At 54.7% G+C, this 17,801-nt stretch overlaps 1 protein-coding gene across 2 annotated transcripts; it reads right to left on the reverse strand.

The window, feature by feature from the left end:
- Positions 1-2,980: 2,980 nt before the first annotated feature.
- FRMD8 (FERM domain containing 8) lies at positions 2,981-17,801 on the reverse strand. 2 transcript variants are annotated; one of them, XM_024193590.3, is made up of 11 exons: positions 16,739-17,801; positions 15,796-15,880; positions 14,682-14,849; positions 11,815-11,916; positions 11,282-11,340; positions 9,489-9,655; positions 7,033-7,251; positions 6,532-6,655; positions 5,986-6,132; positions 5,385-5,583; positions 2,981-4,796 (listed from the first exon to the last, which is right to left on the reverse strand). In XM_024193590.3, exons 1-11 carry the CDS (start codon positions 16,742-16,744, stop codon positions 4,675-4,677), a joined length of 1,398 nt encoding a protein of 465 aa, XP_024049358.2. In that variant the 5' UTR covers positions 16,745-17,801; the 3' UTR covers positions 2,981-4,674. The 2 variants fall into 2 exon arrangements, with proteins under 2 accessions (XP_024049358.2, XP_024049356.2); XM_024193588.3 differs by lacking the exon at positions 16,739-17,801 and having other exon boundaries at positions 15,796-15,898.

Below are 17,801 nucleotides of genomic sequence, written 5' to 3' on the forward strand. Positions count from 1 at the left end.
GCAAATGGCTAAGAGGCAAACTATTTTCTCCCGCGGCCCCTCCCAACCTGCTAACCACAAGCTGAACGGGAAGTGCAGAATGAAGGCCAAGATCAGCGTTTTTAACAGCCCCCATGGCAGTCCCCAAAGCTGATCACAAAACAGGCACTGGCCAAAGCACCAACTCAGCCGGAATCCAATCGCAGAGGGGGATTGGAACCTTGAATACTTTGGGCCTGGTTCCATCAGCCTCATGTAGCAATTTTACCCGAGTGCATGCAAGGACCTAGCAGTGTTTCACACCCACTTGGCACTGCAGTGAACCTTGTATTAGATGCAGAACATAGGCATTTTGTCTGCTTTGAAGGCTTTTGCGGCATTAAAGAGACAAGATGCTTCAAGGTGCCTTCTACTGACATAACAGCTCAGAGTATTCAGGGTTCAGACACTGGGTGTCTCAGGTTTAACATGAATGATCCTCAGCCAAGAGTTTTCAACAGTGACTAAGGATTTTGGGTGCTTCAACTTTTGGCTACCCTTAAAAGGGGCCTGATGTGCAGGAATTGCTGAGCACCTGCCCTTTGAAAATCTAGTCCCATTGGAGGAGTCTCAGGCTGGACTTCCCCCAGACTCTCTACTGAAATCCAGAGCCCTTGTGTTTAGCTGACCTGTGGCTCATTCACAGCTGCAGCAGTTCCTCCACGTCTCCTTCCGCACACCCAGCTCCGTCCTGCATCCACTTCCCAGACCTCAGACACTGCAGGAGAAAAACTACCCCGCCTGTGCTCCACTCCAAATCTGCAAGAATCCACGTCTGTCTCACAAAGCCTTGTGCTTCAGTCCCATGGCACAAGACAGAGCCCAGCCTTTGCATATGGGTATCAGAGTTCTGCCCAGAGAACGTGGCTGTCACCTTTAACCAGCATGCTTTTCTTTTACCCCCAAGAAACTGGGACACTTTCTGTGGTGTACCATTTCAATGCTCACATTAACATGTTGACTCTGCAGTACAGTGAGAAATTGCTAGGTACCCCGGGGAAGGTTCTAAGCCCCACCCCACCCCCAGTTTGAAACAGGACCATGCCCTGTATTTTTTTGCACAATTTTTTATTTTTACTCAAATCACTAGCAACCCCCACCTCCGCTCCATTCAGCACTTGGAACTAGATTCACCGCTGTCCTGCACCTTTGTGCTGTGGTTCCTGTTAGTGCAAAGCGAGCGCAAGATGCTAACTGGGTCAGAACAACACTGGGGAAAAACAGAGCTGATCACAAACGTGGCTTGGAAGCAGAAGGGGCAGTGCCATCATACTGGGAGAACGGCTGGAGCCAGAGCACTGGCTGGCAGAGCTAGAAATCAGACCAGGACCCAGATGAACCTAAGGCTGGAGCGAAATCATTTATGAAGTCCCCATAGCAGACCACCTTTCCCACAGAGATGAGAAGGACAGAGCCCAACACTTGGATCCAAGCCCTAGCTGGAGAACCCCTGGAGTCACTGACTGACCTAGCACGAAGGCAATGGCACACGCTCCAGAAATACACTAATCATGGGACTGCACATGCTATAAAGCCAGAGGGAAGTTAGACAAGTTGTTAGTTGGGCCCAGCTAACCCACTGGTGCGTCCACCGTGCCGTATTGAAAAGCCTGCTGCATCAACGCCTCTGTCAGCACCAGTCCAGCCCTCCCAACACGCAGGCTGTCCCTGACAAGAGCCAAAGCTTTGCATGCCATTTGGGGGCAAACGCAGCCAGCCCTGGCAAAGCAGCTGGCCTGCTTCCGTTAAGTGCTGCAGCTTTTCCAGCCAACCCTAAAAATAATTGGAGCCTAATTTTTTCCCTTCCTCAAACTGAATCTCCCCCCCACCTTACACTTTTGCTGTCAAACAGGTTCTGAAACCAGCCAAGCCACTTGGTAACACACGGAAAAACTCCATCTTTCTACCTTACGATCCGTGAACAAACTCTGCCCCAGAGGAAAGTCTGCCTACGCCTCCCACTCCTGCTGCCACTGGATCAGCAACATCAGTGCTTAGCGACACTGCAATGCCAGGAGGGCCCAAAGGAACTGAAGACAAGACCACCTGGAAATCCCCAAGGGAAACCCGAGATGAACACTTCAACCCCTTAGGCACTGACAGTCCCCCCCTCCAAGCAGTCTGATTGCTGATCAGTTTGGATGCCGGATTGGCATTGACAAGTGCTCAAAGCCAACAGATGGGGACTAGTGTTTTTCCCAAAGGAGTGCAGGGGAATCCCATTGAAATTCAATGGGAGTTGCTGCCTGAAACCCTTTGGAAATCTAAGACACTGAGCTCAAAATGCCAGCCTCACCCCAACCGCACCATGGGCTCAGCTGCCAACCCTCAGGGGAAGAAGGCAAAGCTTTTTTGGCACAAGTGCCGCTAACACAGGATAAGCAGTTTAGATCTATAGCTTATGGCCGTTTACCCTCTCTAGGCAGTGCAGGGGAATGAACTGCCACCCAGGCTCAGTCCACGAGCAGGAACATCTGGTTCCCTGGTGGGATGTGCTGAGCAGGCAACAAGCGAACTGTTGTGGTACAATCCCTGGAAAACCCTCGCTGCCGTAGGAGCGAGATTTCCAAGGTGACATGCATGATGGAGACCGGGGAGCCCAGCAGCATGCGCTGTGCTTGTGCAGCTGAGGTGTGTAGCTGTTAAGTCTGTATAGCTTAAGATTCTCAATACCCCTGGGTGATGTCCCTCCTGCCGCAGATTGCCCACGCACACAAAGCCACGGCCAGCCACCAAGGGGTTGTCTAGATGAGGAAATTGACTTATTCCACTTTCACACTCTCAGCTTGCTTCCCACTCTCCAAGCAGCACTGCAGTAAGCAAGGCTAAGGTTTCCAATCAGCACCCAATTCCCAGTGAAATTCAACAGGAGTTCAGAGACTAAATCCCCTCTGTCCCTTTAAACATCCCACCCTGAAAGGTTTTTTCCCATATTAAAAGGAGGTCTCCACCTACCCAGTGCAGTTAAAAAGGGGGAGGGAGGTTAACAAGCAACACAGTCATTTAATAAGCACCCACTAGAGCTCTTCCCCATTAGGGAAATAAAGCACTCACAGGAAAGTGTGCAGTGCTGGGGTTTTAAGGCTAAGATTTTCAAAAATGAAGCAAGAGATTTAGATGCAGAGCTCTTGTTAAAGTTAACAGGGCTGGTGTATCTAAACCCCTCTGGCTCAAGTCCAAACCACAGACACAGGCTGAGTTGTTCAAAACAGCCTCTCTGTACTGAATGGATAAGGCAAAGCTGTTTGGACCCCGGCATATGTCACCACACCCAACTTGAACTAGACCAACCAGCAGCCTCAGAAAGGCAAGGAGGTTGTTCCTTCCAACAGCTGCACATCCAGCAAGGAAACCTGCTGCAGTCAATTACTGAGCCTTTGTGTTAATACCCCAGTGTCTCTCCTTCACAGCTGAACAAGGCTTCATGTGGGGGAGTCACCCATTTCCTGCACCAGCAACTCACTTGTCCAGCCATCGAGAAAAATATCCCATCAACAGAAAGGGCGATACATACAAACCCCTCCAAAAAGCAGGCTGAGTTCCTGGGGCAGGAAGTAGATGCAGAAGCCAAGAAGGGATTTTTAGGGCCGGTGAGATGTCCTGAGCTGATAGGCCCAGGAGGCCTGTTTCTCAGTGAAGCGTCGGCAGCAAAGCAATCTTCCCCGCTTCACTTCACTGAACACCTCGTGCCTACCTCTCCTGGACTGAATTAGCCATGGACCAGAGGCGAGGCCAGCTTTGAAATCAGACTCCCCCAGCTGAATTGCAAAAGGTCTTAAAGCTGCTACGCAATCAGTTCACCCAGAAACGCAGGCGGGGTTATGTCAGAATCACTATCCCCCTTCCCCATCCGACTCCCACACAGGTTTGAAAATGGAACGACCCACCAGGGGATATAGCCAAGACACCTCAACATTCTATCAGATGTGGAATGAACCAACACCACACAGCCCTTCCCGCCCTGCGCGGGAGACCGGACAAATCCCTCCCCTCAAGGGGAGGCGACATTCAGAGACAGGAGAGTTCCCCACTCAGGACAAGCGAGGTGCTGCAGGACCCTGACGTGCTGAACTGATGGGCACGTGCAGGCAGGTTCTGGCCCTGCACTCCGTGAAGCCTGTGCTGACGGGACACTTCACCCCGGAGGAGAGACTCAGAGCTCTGGGGCAGAAACGATGCAGAGCGCGCTCTCCATCAGGGCAGCTCTCAGAGGCCTAGGAGCGCGGAGGGGTGGGCAAGATGATCTCAGAGCAATACTGGCTCGGCGAGGTGGCATGGCTGCTCTTCCCCTCATGTACATCGGTGCCAACCGAAATCAACGGCGGCGTGCCAGCACAGATACAGTAGAACCACACCGGGAGGCTTCCACCACCCAGGGGAGGGAGGGGGTGTCACTGCCCAGCTGCAGTGAACACTCAAAGCAACATAACCAGAGGAGCCCAGGCACCCGAGGGCTCAGGCTGGAATGGCTGCAGAAGAGAGAATAGACAGGACTTTCGATGCAGCAAGGTGGGATCCCATTGGTATAAATTAACACAGAATAACTTAGAGAGGCACCTAGGCATCCTAGCTCAGAGGAGAGCCAGCGTGCTGGGCACAGGGCATGCCCCTAGATGGATCGGTCCATTGCTCCCTGTGCACCAGCGAAGACGGCACTCAGCCCTGCTCCAGGCTCTCTGCTGGAGCCTGCACAGCTGAGTAGGTGGTAGGGCCATGAGAGAACTGGCGGGTGAAGAAGGAGGCCGTCCGCTTGGGTTTCACACGCTTGATCTCTTTACCTGGAGCCCAGGGAGCGGGTAAGAGGGTGGGGAGGAGAGATACGGGCACAAGTCAGCTCTAGATTCACTCACTGGACTCCATGGGGCCACAGCTTAATGGTGGAAGTGAAAATGGCTAACAAAATGACTGCTTCCCCCGAGACACAGCTCCTGAGAGTCACAGCAGCGCTTAAGGCAGGATTTGTGGGTTCTATCCATACTGGGGAAAGGGGCGGGGGAAGCTGGGAGCCAGGATGCCTGGGTTCTCTCACCGGCTCTGGAGGGAAGTAGGGTCTAGTGGTTAGAGCAGAGGAACGGGCGTCAGGACTCCTAGGTTCTCTCCCTCGCTCTGGGAAGGGAGTTGGGTCTAGTGGATTACAGTAGTGGAGGGTGGGACCCCTGGGTTCTATCCCAGGCTCTGCCACTGACTCACCCACCAGTTTGGTCCCCCCGGTAATGCTGGGGTGATAATGGAGCTATGAGACTCCACCGGGGGTGACTCGAGCGAGAGATACAGGAGGTTCCAGAGGACTGGTAGAGGGCAGGGCAGGCCCAGTTGTGGCTCCAAGCTGGGTGCAGCACCCCGGGATGAACCCCCCACCCCCTTACCATCCTCAATGTAGTCTATGGTGGCGAGGTGCTGGATCCGGCTGCAGACCACGCTGTTCTGCCGTCTCAGCTTGGGGCGCTGCTTGCTGGCCAGAGGTGGCAGTGTGGGGCTCTGGAGGGTGCTGTTCTCCAGGGCCGATGCCTCCGCTGCTGCGTTCAGCTCCAGGCAGTACTCGATAAGGCCACTCATCAGCTCTGCCTGCAGGGAGAAGGGGTTGTTGGTCAGCTGGGCCTTCCCCACTAGGGCGCAGCGGGGACTGGTGGGCTCAGGGAGGTGGGGAATGGGACAGGAGGCCGTTCCTCTATAGGGGCTCCAAGTCTGATCAGGCCCAATGCAGGAGAGATTGGCTGGCTCAGGGAATGGGACCTGGAGACTTCCCCCTCTAACCCAGCCACAAGAAGAGCCTATTCCCAGGCCGGTGGCTATTTTTTGGCCTGTGAAACAAATCCAGGCTCCGGTAGGGGAAAATGGCCAGTGCTGTGACGGGAGCATTGCTCTGAGCACTGACTATACCGCCTGCCGCTCGCTGGCAGCTTCCGTGGGGCAGGCAGATGCTGGATGGGGCCCAGAGACCGAAAACACCCCAGAGATCCCAGTCACCTGCTTGGAGTAAACCTTCAGCAGCTTGTTGACCAGGGTCCCTTCGTTTTCCCCATCGAACTCCAGCCAGAGGATGTGCTCCTCCTCCTCATCGGGGTACGTGTGGTCCCAGGAGAGTTCCTGGAACCGCAGGCCCAGCAAGACGTGCTGCCATAGAAAGAGTGATGGAGCATGGGACATTTCTCTCCCAGGGAGTGCCAGCTATAATCCAGCCCCAGGGCGGGGGGACTGGCTGGCTGGCTTGTGGGGGGAGAGGGGCACGGGGGAATGGGACATGGGGTCTTTCCCTTCTAGGGGGCACTGGCTGTGATCCGGCCCCATAGCAGGGGGACTGGCTGGCTCAGCAGGGTGGAAAACAGCACACACATGGGCAGTACTAGGAGGCGCTAGAGTGTGTGGGGAGCGGCACTAGGCGGTCCAGGGAGGATCTGGGCAGCACTAGGAGGCGCTGTGGGATATGGGGGATCCAGAGGCAGCCCCCAGCCATGTCCCTGTGCACAGCTCTCATGCACCCCCCGCCACTGGAGATCCCCTGAGCAGCGTTACCTTCTCCTTGCTATCCATGACGTACACACCCTCCAGGCTGATGGCGACCGACACTGCCTTGCGTCCTCCCCGGTGCAGGAAGCCCTGGGCTGGCTTGTCAATCTCCCCATAAAAGAAAGCACAACTGGAGAGAGAGAGAGAGAGAGACACACCCGTTGCACCAGGGCAGGTAGGCCTCACATGGGGAAGTGCTTGGATTGCACAAGCACTCACTAACAGAACTGGGAAGGCTTGGGGGTTTGTCCCCCTGGGCACCATATTCCTCCCCCATGTCCTCCGACCCACAGATAGCAAAGATACAGGCGCTATTGTGAGATCTTGTCACGCTACGGCCAGGAAATGGTTCTTGCACAACTAGGTCACTGCCTGAGGGGCCTAGGCAGACCGCGAACGGGGGAGATGGTGGGATTGCTGGGCTGGGATTGCCAAACACCCCCCCCCCCACATACTGACAGGTGCAGGAGTTACCAGGTTATTCAGCCGCCAAGTGCCCAGACTCACCCATAGTATGGCAGCTGGTGGCACCTCTGCAGATAGGCCCGGTAGTGCTGGCGCAGAGCCTCAGGCTCCTCGCAGGCTGCCTCCTCCCGCACTGCTTGGTAGGCCTGGAGCAGCCCCTGCTCGTAGGCCGGCTGCTTGGCCCCCCGCTTCCACAGCGCCGTCAGCAGGCTGTGCCCCCGCCGGCACAGGTGAGCGGGCAGGAAGGCCTCCAGCTTCTCCCTGCAGGGACAGCACAGCTCTCAGAACAGGGGGGCAGCAGCCCCCTCATAGCCCCCAGGCTAGGACAGCTCCCTCCCCTTCAGCCCCTCCACTCCAGGGCTATGACACCTCCCTCCCCCGCAACCCTCTTTACTGAGATTCCACCCTCCCCCATTAAGAGAGCCTCCTGATCCGGTTAACCATCCTCCATCCTCTCCAGCTCCCCCTCTGAGATTGTAACTTGTGTGGGTACCACCGGTCTGGTGGTTAGAGGGGAGGAAGGAGGGGAAAGGAGCCAGGACTCCAGGGTTCTATTCCGAGCTCTGCCACGGTCAGGATCAGAAACATCACAGCTTACAGAATATTTACGAGTACATCTCTGGCATCATCTCCGTTCTGCACAGACAGGCCGGTGGAGGGCACATTTTAAACAGCTGCGACTAGACTCACCAGGAGAGGTGGGTGTTGCACAGCTACAAGCACCACCCCACTGAATAGCACCGTTGTTCACAAGCAAGCCCAGATAAGCTGCCCCACAGACCGAGCATTGCTGGGTGGGACAATGAGCCATTATCCTGGCTCAGGACCCCAGCCAATCTCGCATTCTTTGGGAGCGAGTGAGCTGCGTGGGATCAGCAGACCCCCTACCAGGAGTGTCCAGCTCCACAGAGTGGGGGAAACCTGCCTCATCTTCATTCGCTAGCATCACTCCAAGCACGGGAAAGCACATTCCGCAGTGGGACTAGGAGCTGGTGCTCCTCAGTTCTATTCCCAGCTCCAGGAAAGGAGTGGGGTCCAGTGGTTAGAGCAAAAGGGGGCCAGGAGCCAGGAGTCCTGGGATCCATTCCCAGTTCTGGGAGGGAAGTAAACTCAACTAGATTAAGGATGTCAAACATATAGCCTGCAGACCAAGCGTGGCCTGTATGATGTATTTGTGGCTTGCATAACATTCAAATGGTACAAAAACTCAAGCTTCCCAATGTCACCGGAGTGTGACTGATATCACAGTGCCTGCCTGAGTCTGCCAAGAGCTCGACACAATAGCTCAGAGATGGATTGGGGGGAATGCCCTGAGTGCAAGCAACACAGTGAGGTCTGCCTGAGTCTGCAGAGAGCCCGAACCAATTGCTTTGGGTGAGGGAGGGAAAACTGCCCTGAATGTAACTGACACACCTGAGTCTCTAATGATACTCTAAGGGGTCCACTCCCCATGACACACACTAATCTCACTGGAGATCGAGCTCTAAGATGACAAGTGTCAGACTATTCCATGGCTGATCATTTTAGCAGATGGAAAGGGAGAGGAAGTGGGGAGCAACTGTTGTAGGGAAGGGAGAGAAGAGAGAAGAAACAAGGAGAGAAAGAGAAAGGAAGATGGGAGAATGAAGAACCAAAGTGGGAAAGCAATGATCAGCCTACAGCTTTGCTCCTGGACCGATATTGGACGCAGGAACAGAAGCGTAGCCGGCACAGCTTGCAAAGCCTCTACACTCAACTCAATGGCATTTCTCTGTATAGATGTAACAATAGTTTTTGACTGCTGCATCTGATCATTGCCAAAATTTCAGGAAATGTTCTAGGCATCTATGGCCAGAACCCAATGGATTTGGGGAGAAAACCACAAGGGGAAAATATGGAGGACACATAGAGCCTCTATCATTTGATTCACACAGCCAGTGTCAAGCACTTGTGCATAAATCAAACAATTAGTTGATGGCTCTATTAACGCCTCCAGCATACCACCACCCCTGCTTCTCTCTGCTCATCCTCCCAAGAGTAACACGTTGACACCCCGAATGACTAATTGCCCAGACGGAAAGAATAAGGGGGGAGGGGATGGGGAAGAGGATAGGAGCATGCACACAACCCCTGGCACAGGGAGGAGAATGGGAGACCCTGATATGGGGGTAAGGGGACTGGGTGGCATCCAGAACCCCTAGCATGGGGGAAAGGGTTTTTCTGAGAGGGTGCCCCTGAGATGGAGGGTGGCACATAGGGAACTGTGGAGGGATGTATGGAGCCCCTGTGCAATGCGCTTGGCCTACGCAAGCTACCAAGCGTACAGCCCCCAGTAACTGCATAAAGGCTGCTCTCCCCTTGCTCCCAGGGCCAGACCCACACCAACACCAATGGGAGATCTACTGGGCATCCAAGGGGAGTACATAGCCCTGAGTTTATACTCCAGCCCAAAGTTAAAAGGCTGATCCTCCAGATGACTGACGCCCCTGCTCTAGACAATGCCTCCCTCCCCCGCTTACTTCAAGGCACAGGCCGTATGCTGGTCCTGGTCGTAGGGCCCCAGCTGCAGCCTGCAGACCAGGGCCCCCAGCTGCTCGCAGTCTTCCATGTCACACGGGTAGCGTCCCTCCAGGATGTTGAACTTGGCCTCTTCGTAGAGCAGCCGCAGGACAGCCTCGTTTTCAATCTGCGGGCCAAAGGGTGTGATCAAAGCTAAGGCCAGAGGGTGGCTCCAGTTCCACCTCTGGCTCAAGCTGGGCTGCCTGGGTGGTTAATTTTAAGGCCAAAAGGGCTCAGTCGATCATCTAGTCTTGTCTCCCGTCTGACACAGGCCATTACATTTCATCCAGCTACCCCTGTATTGAGCCCAGTCCCCGATCGAGCTCTTCCAGCTTCAAAGATGGCGACTCCGCCACTCCCCTTGAGAATTTGTTGCAGTGGTTAATCACCTGCACTGTTAAAAACTGGTGCCTTATTTCTGATTGGAACATGTCTGGCTTCAACTTCCACCCTTTGGTTCCTCTTCTACCTCTCTCTGCTAGGTTAAGAGTCCTGTAGCGGAGCTGGCTGGGAAGCAATTCCGTTGCATGGAAAAATTTGAAGTTTCAACATTTGTTTTTGTTCCGATGGGAGAACGAAACCGAAACTTTTCAAAATTTCTCATGCCCCCCCCGATAGGATAGAAGCACTCGTGCAGGATGTGGGGGACCCACATTTAACACCCTACTCCCAATCTAAATCCGGCAGAGCAAGGACTTGAACCTGGGTTTCTCACATCCCAGGAAAGCGTCCTAACCATTGCACTACTGCCCCACCTCTCTCTTGGTGGCCCTCCCGGGCCTGGAGAAGTTTTCCCTGCTACATGTGTCAAAAGGGGTTTCTGCAGAGTTTTGGTTTCCACAATCTGACATTTTCCAAACAAAAATCATTTTGTTGACGAATTCCCAACTAGTTCTATCCTTTTGGTATGTGGGGTTTTCTCCCCATGAAGGTATCCCATACTAACAGATCCTCTCTCAATCTGCTTTGTAGTAAAATGAACAAACTGAGCTGCTTAAGTCTCTCGCTGCATGGCACCGGGAACAGAGTTAAATTAAACTGAATTTATAACATCTCCAGAGGAGCTGGAACCAGTTAGAATTCAAATCTGTGGTTAACCAATGTGACTTTCCCACTGTAGATGATGCCTAAGGAACCAGAGCAGGAGCCAGAGGGACTGATTTGACAGCTTGACACAAAGTCCAGAACACCGGGTTGGTCGTAGCAAGATTTTACAAAAGCCTAGAGACAGAACAGATGTTTTTGTAGGAGGAATGGTCTTAGGGCCCGGCATTTGGATGCAGGACACCTGGGTTCTATTCCTGGCTCTGCCACTGATTCCCCTGTGTGACCTTGGGCAAGTCACTTCCCCTCTCTGTGCCTCAGTTTCCTCATTTGTATAACAGCAAAAATAATCCCCCATCTCTCTAGGACTGTCTCTCAGCATGTACCCGTGCAGTGCCCCACATGATGTGGCCCTCACCTCGGGTGGGGGATAGTCTGTGTGGTGCCTGGCACAACAGGGGCCATGATCTGGGCTGCCAGGGAGGGGACACCCGTGCAGAGCTACTGCAACAGAAATTGCGAATGACAAGGCTAGGATTTCCCGAGGACCCCATCTCTTGTGGGCTTGCAGTGGGTTAGGCTCTTAACTCCCAAGATAATCAGAGGCTAAACAATAAGAAGTTGATCAATATGCTAAAGGCCTCGCCACACAGTCATAGAGGTGAGTGACACCAGCAGAGGAGACTCAGATAGGAGCCCACGTGCTCACCTGCAGCTCCCTTCTCTTCGGGAAAAACACGTTCCTTCTGAACTGCAGGGAAGGCTCATCTGGGAGACAAAAGAGACCCCAGTAAAGACATGTACGTGGTCCAAAAGAGTCTGCTTTACCACTGCCTCCTGGAAACTGGGGAGCCAGCCAGGCCGGATACACAGGTCAGAGCTGGGAAGAGAACCCTAGAATCCCAGCTACCAACCCCACTAGACTCCCTCCCCTTCCCCAAGAAACCCAGAGTCCTGACTGTCACTCCCTGCTCTAACCCACTAGATGCCTCCCCTCCCCCAGCTGGGACTAGAACCTATGATTCCTAACTCCCAAAGCTTTCACCCACTTGACCACATCCCCCTAGGAATCCTGGCTCTTTTCACACACACCCAGCTCTAGCCATTGGCATACTCCCCCCCCCCCCCCCCCCTTACAACTAAGCCAGGCAGTATGAGCTCAGCAATTGGAGGAGGGCATTCCAAGGTCGAGGCGGGGGTGTCAGCAGGCCAGAAAGGAGCGAGGAAGCTTCGCACACGCACCCTGCATGATCTCATCCTCCTGGCAATCAGTGAAACGCAAGAGCAGCTCCTGCCACTGGCGGCACACCTTGTATGGCTGGTGCTTCGGCTTCAGCTGCACCTCTAAGACAGAAAGAGAGAGTCTCTAACAGAGCATCAGCCCTACAGCCCAGGAGCCAGACCCAGAGTCAATTGTCCAGGGAACCCAGCTACAGCCCAAAGTTGGTATTAATAATACTGTGGAACCCCGGAGTCCTGGCTCCCAGCCCCCACTGCACCCCACTCTCCTCCCAGCCGTCAGGACAGAATCACAGTACTATGAATAATGCACACCCCATAAAGAGGCCCTGTTGTCACCTGAGTCCTCTAGGCACTACCGTAATAGAAATAAAAGACCAGCCCTCCTGGACCACTTATAAGCACTTGCTAAAATCATCACTGACAGGGCTCAGGGACAGTCAGCAGGTGGGGTGGGATGGGAGAACTCACCCCGCCCCCTTTGTGAATGCTCCCTCTGTCCCCACAGACCAGGGGGAGAGTGCAGAGGAGGGGTAACAGCTGTGCTCCTGTCCATCGGAGTCCCAAGCAGGAGATGCAAAGGCCATTCACACAGCAGGTTGGGATGCCACAGGGGGAGACGGTGCTGCTAACCGAGGGTAGCAGAAGCACAGGTGGCAATGGAGACTGGCAGATGGAAAACCACACCCCAAAAACTCATTGATCTGAAGCATATTCCACTTCCTGCAGTTCTTTATAGCGCACCTGTTGGCATAGCTAAGGCTGTGTGTCTGTCAGGCTGTGGGAGGGGGGCGGAAAGTCCTTACCTCGGGGGGGGGGGAGGACCGGAAGCGGCCGGCAGGTCCCTTGCAGCTCTTAGGCGGAGGGGCCAGGAGGCTCTGTGCGTTGCCCCTGCCTGCAGGCACTGCCCCCGCAGCTCCCATTGGCTTCAGTTCCTGGCCAGAGGGAGCTGCAGAGCCAGCACAGAGACCCCCTGGCTTTCCCTCCCCATAGGAGCTGCAGGGACATGCTGGCTGCTTCTGGGGAGCTACACGGAACCGGGTAAGGAACCTGCCAGCCCTGCCAACCCTCCCCCCCAGCACCAGTGGGGGTCCTGCCCCGAGCACCCACGGCCCACTCCCCTTCCCCCCACCCCCCGAGCACCCGCGGCCCGCTCCCCCCCACTCCCTGTCCCGCCCCAAGCACCCGTGGCCCAAGTTTTAGTCAGGGGTATATAGTACAAGTCATGGACAGGTCACGGGCCATGAATTTTTGTTTACTGCCCATGACCTTTACTAAAAATACCCGTGACTAAAACGTAGCCTTAGTCATAGCATCTAGGCATCTGGACAGAGATTGAGCCCTAATGACAGATGCAACACCTTGTACTAATAGTAACACTGGCTTCCAGGCTCTGTGCTCTAACCCACTAGACCCCACGCCCTTCCCAGAGCTGGGGATAGAACCGATGGGAGTCCTGACTCCCAGTCTCCTTTCACACTGGAGGGAATCAAACCCAGCAATACTGGTTGCATCTGCTAAAAAGCCCGAGATGCTAAGTTTTGAAGACAGTCAGACATTGCTGGGACTCCCATTACTGGGAGAGGGTCAATGAAAACCAGCAGGCTGGGGAGATTGGGGGAGGTCAGAGAGTAAGCAAGGAACATCTGACAGGTTACAGCAGTGATGTGCTAGGGATGGGAAGCTGATGGGAGATAAGGGAACAGATGTAAGTCAGGTGACAAAGACATCAGCCAAGCTAGCTGGAACCGTGCCATGAAATGATTCATTTTGCCTGGATGTTCCTTGGAAGTTTCCGTTCTGCTCCCGACATGCTCCCAGCTGGGAAGACTCAGGATCAACAGCCCCAGATTAACCCACTGCCTGCCATTCAACACTTCCTGCTAATACCCCTCCGGCTGGAGGCTCAGGCACCACAGGGCAGAGCCAGTTGAAGGACTTTTGCACAGGGTTCCTGGTTGCACTTAAAGCAAATGATTGTCCAGTAAGTGTGCAAGAGAGGAAATGTTACTAGTGTTCATCACAGTAAGTCAATGTAACATCATACGCTCACTCTAGGGGCAGCCGTACCGCAGTACCCACTGAGGGACCTCTGTATAAACAACAGCCGGATTCCAAAAGCACTTTATTACAAACAGAGCAGTTGCTTTGACAACAGTTGAAATGCAGCCACCTCTGGGGTGATGTTTATACAGCGTTCCCTCGCTCAACACAGAGATGCGGCCACCTCCGGGGTGAGGCGCTGAGGCTGTTTAGAACAGAAAGCATTTCAGAACCTCTATTTAGGAACACAGGTGGATGGATACAGGAAGTTTCCTCATTCCTTATTTATTTTAACAAACAATGGCTGAGTCACACAACAGCAAAGGGACACATTTCCAACCTACCTGAAATCAAACAGCAACCATTTACTACATCCAGAATAGACAATGCGAAGTGAGAAGCAGATAAATACTTTGTCAGTGGAAAGACATGGCAGGCTAATGATTTCAGCACTGGACCGAGAGTCAGGACTCCTGGGTTCTATCCCTAGCAATAGGAGGGGACTGTGGCTTAGTGCTCGGAGCTGGGAACCAGATTGCTGGGTTCCATTCCCCGCTCTGGGAGGGGAGGAGTGGCCTAATGGTTAGAGTGGAGGGGACTGGGAGTCAGGACCCCTGGGTTCCATTGCCAGCTCCACCAATGACTCTACACATGACCTCAGACCAATCCCTTCCCCTCTCTGTGCCTAAGTTTCCCCTGTAAAAGGGGGTGATGAGACTTGCAAAGTCTTGGGTAATGCAACAGTAGCAGAGGCTGTGCACAGGCCCCCCTGGGTGATAGGAGAGGGCGTAGCATAAGAGATCCTGACAATGAACCAAGCACCTTACCAAGCAAGGGAGAGATGAGCCACAGAGCGAAGACTTCCATGGCACACTCAGGAAGCTGCAGGGCTTCCCGGACGATGCGATGTAGCTCATGAACAGTGACAGACATCAGACTGTCCACGCTCAGCTGCACCGCAGTATCATCAATCAGATATACCAGGACATCCAGCGCTAAGAGGAGAGCAGAGGGTCAGTTTTCCTGTTTCATGGAAGTTTTTGATACCCAAAAAATTTTTCCTTCCCAAACTAAGATAAAAAGTCAAAAACATGAACATTTTCACAAACCGAAGAGTTGAAAAAAATTTCAGTCCAGATCAGTTTTGATGTATTTCAATGTCGATCTTTTTAAATCTATATTTGCTAAAATTTCCAAACAACACATCATTTTGACTCAAACCCCCAGAACTCTCTGGTTCAAAAAAGACAACACAGCCTGTTAACTGCAAAATTGTTTATTTTCCCAAAAGTTTTTGAGCTCGGAGATTTGTCAAAACCGACCGTTTCATGAACAGTTTTGGTTTTGGCAAAGTTGAATCTTTGGGTGACAAACAATGCATGGAAAAAGTCCTGACCTGCTGTAGCCATGACACAGCTGACTCATTGGGGGCCCAAGAGTTGGCTTACATCAACCTTTATACTCAACTTTGTCTAATTCCAGTGATATTCTAGGCAGGTCCCTATAGAACTTGGTGAAAAAAAGTCACAAAAACTGGAAAGGGAGAAATGGGGGGCCATATACAGCCCCTGGCATGGGGGAAAAAAGGGAATGGGGTTGCAGGGAGTTCCTGAAGTAGAGGAGGATGGGGGCATGGCATACAGGTCGCTGGGGGGAAAGGGGTGATGTGGAAATGGAGAGACGTAAGGAGCCCGGGGTGTGTAATGAGTTCATCCTACACAAGCTATTAAGTGTGAGACACTCTAGTAAATCCAGTCCTGGAGTTTGGGACAGAACCCAAGAGTTTTGCCTCTCTACCCCTCTCCCCCCACTCTGGAGCCCATTCCCCTCCCAGAGCTGGGAAAAGAACCCAGGGGTCCTAGGTCCCAATCCCTGACCCGAAACCACCAGACAACCCACTCTCCTCTAAGAGACACCACCCGCCTTCCAAATATCACCTACATCGGGCACACATGGAAGAGATGCTGCTTCGATGGGAGCGATCGGCCAAGCTGGGGGGGACTGCAGCCCCATCTGCTCCTTCCATCTGCAGACACACAAACATGGGGGGGGGGGTTCAGACCATGATGGGGGTTGTCCAGACCATGATGGGGGTTGTCACCAAGAGAGACACCCCCAGACAGAGAGGGTTTTTCAGGGCGGGAGGGGAGACACACTGGGGTAAACACCCCAGTGGGCGAGAGCAGGGGCTTCGAGGAGGGCATAGATGGGAGCCAAGCCCCAGGGAACCTGGGCTGGTGTGGAGGAGGGCAATGCTGGACACAAGTGGGGGGATAGGAGCCTCCAAGTAGAAGTGTAAGGGCCCACTAGTTAGGTATCTTAACAGCACTGGGAGACCCTTGTGTGGGGGGAAGATAGTGGATGGGGGAGGCGGGGAGCCCCCTGGGGGGAAGCCAGGGATATCCCAGGACCTTGCGGGGGGGGGGGGGGGGGCGGGAGATCCTGGGGTTCTGCATGGCCCCCCAAGGTTGGGAGCCCTCTAGATGGGTGGCGGGGTCACAGATGGACCTTTGGAAGAGGGGGTGCAGGGCCATGGGGGAGCCGGCTCAAGGAGGAGGGGTGCAGGTCCCCACAGCAGGGAGGCAGAGGGTCCTCTGTGGGGGCGGGGCAGAGGGTCTCGAGTGTGAGAGGGGTGCAGGGCACCAGAGCAGGGGGGAAGAACATTGGGTCTCTTGGGTTGGAGGGAGTGCGGGGCACTGGGAGGGAGGGGCAGAGGGTCCCTGGTGGGGAGGGGCCTCGGAGCGCGGGGCGGCGGGGAGCAGAGAGTCCTTGGTGGGGAGGGGGTGCTGGGCCCCAGAGCGGGGAGCCTGGGGAATCCCTTGGGTGGAGGGGAGCCCAGACCCCCGGAAAGCCCCAGGGGACCTCCTCTCAACCCCCCTCTCACCTCCATGGCGCCGTCGCTCGCCGCCCGCCCGAATCTCTCCCGCTCCCTGCCTGGCTCTGTGCAGCTGGAAGCAGCGCGGGCGGCGAGCCCCGGAAGCTGGAGGAGGGATGTCCCGCCCAATCCCCGCCCGCGCTGGCTGTGACGTCACGAAGAGTCTCCTCGCCGAGCCTGACGGTTGGCGGCGGCGCCCGCACCGGAATTCGATTTGCGGGATAACCCGGTCCCGGGCAGGTTTGTGGTGCTGAGGTACGAACCGGGGGGCCCCAAACCCAACACTGAACTTTTAACCCGTCAGAGCCAGCGATGCCAACGGGGGCAGATAAACGGGCGGGCTCTGCGCTGCAAAAGGGGCTACAGCAGGCGACACCCCACGCTGGGGTCAGCCAGTTGCACCCAGTCCCCCCGCAGGGCGCGGATCACAGGCCCGCACAGGGGTGAGTATTCCCAGCGTTGCCAACGCGGGAGCCTCTATTTCCCCTCCCCCCGCTGGTTCTTAGGCTGGGAGCAATGCGGGACGGGGCTGTCTCGCTGTGTGGGTGTAGCGCACAGCTCGCCGGGGTCAGGGTTTGTGCAGCACGTGACCTGAGATGGGCCACAACCTCAGTCAGGGTCTGAGCAGCATCCAGTGGGACCTGGCCCTGGTCTCTGTGCGGGTCTGTGGGGCCCCTGTCTCAGTCAGGGTCCATGCAGCGCCTGGCACAACATGGGCCCTACCCTGCTCTCAGTCAAGATTAACTGGGCGGAGTGGGGACTCTGATCTCAGTTGGGGCCTTCAGACCCTACCCTAGACAACGAGTGCACTGAAGTAGGTGTCTGCTTCCCTCTAGTGGTAGCTTGATATGATGGGCCGTGTTAGTCTGTCTGCAAAAACAACGAGGAGTCCTTGTGGAACCTCTGCGCATGTCTATAAACAAGGTTGCTGTCGATGAGATTTAGTTTCCGGCTACGTTGCGCCCTCCACCACCATGGGGTAAGTCTGCCCGTGGGGTGCAGAGAGGAGGGTTAGCCGCTAAGGGCCATTGCACAAGATGCAACAGAGGGTCCTGTGGCACCTTTAAGACTA

The sequence above is a fragment of the Terrapene carolina genome, unplaced genomic scaffold, assembly GCF_002925995.2.
Source record: "Terrapene carolina triunguis isolate 2854851 unplaced genomic scaffold, T_m_triunguis-2.0 Scaffold89, whole genome shotgun sequence".
NCBI lineage: Eukaryota > Metazoa > Chordata > Testudines > Emydidae > Terrapene > Terrapene triunguis.

Coding starts and splice junctions, on each gene's coding strand:
- FRMD8 (XM_024193588.3), bottom strand. CDS start 15,898: ATGTTTGTGTGTCTGCAGATGGAAGGAGCAGATGGGGCTGCAGTCCCC. Junction 11,341..11,814: donor GGAGGATGAGATCATGCAGG/GTGCGTGTGCGA, acceptor TTTGTCTCCCAG/ATGAGCCTTCCCTGCAGTTC. Junction 4,797..5,384: donor CATAGACTACATTGAGGATG/GTAAGGGGGTGG, acceptor CCTGGGCTCCAG/GTAAAGAGATCAAGCGTGTG.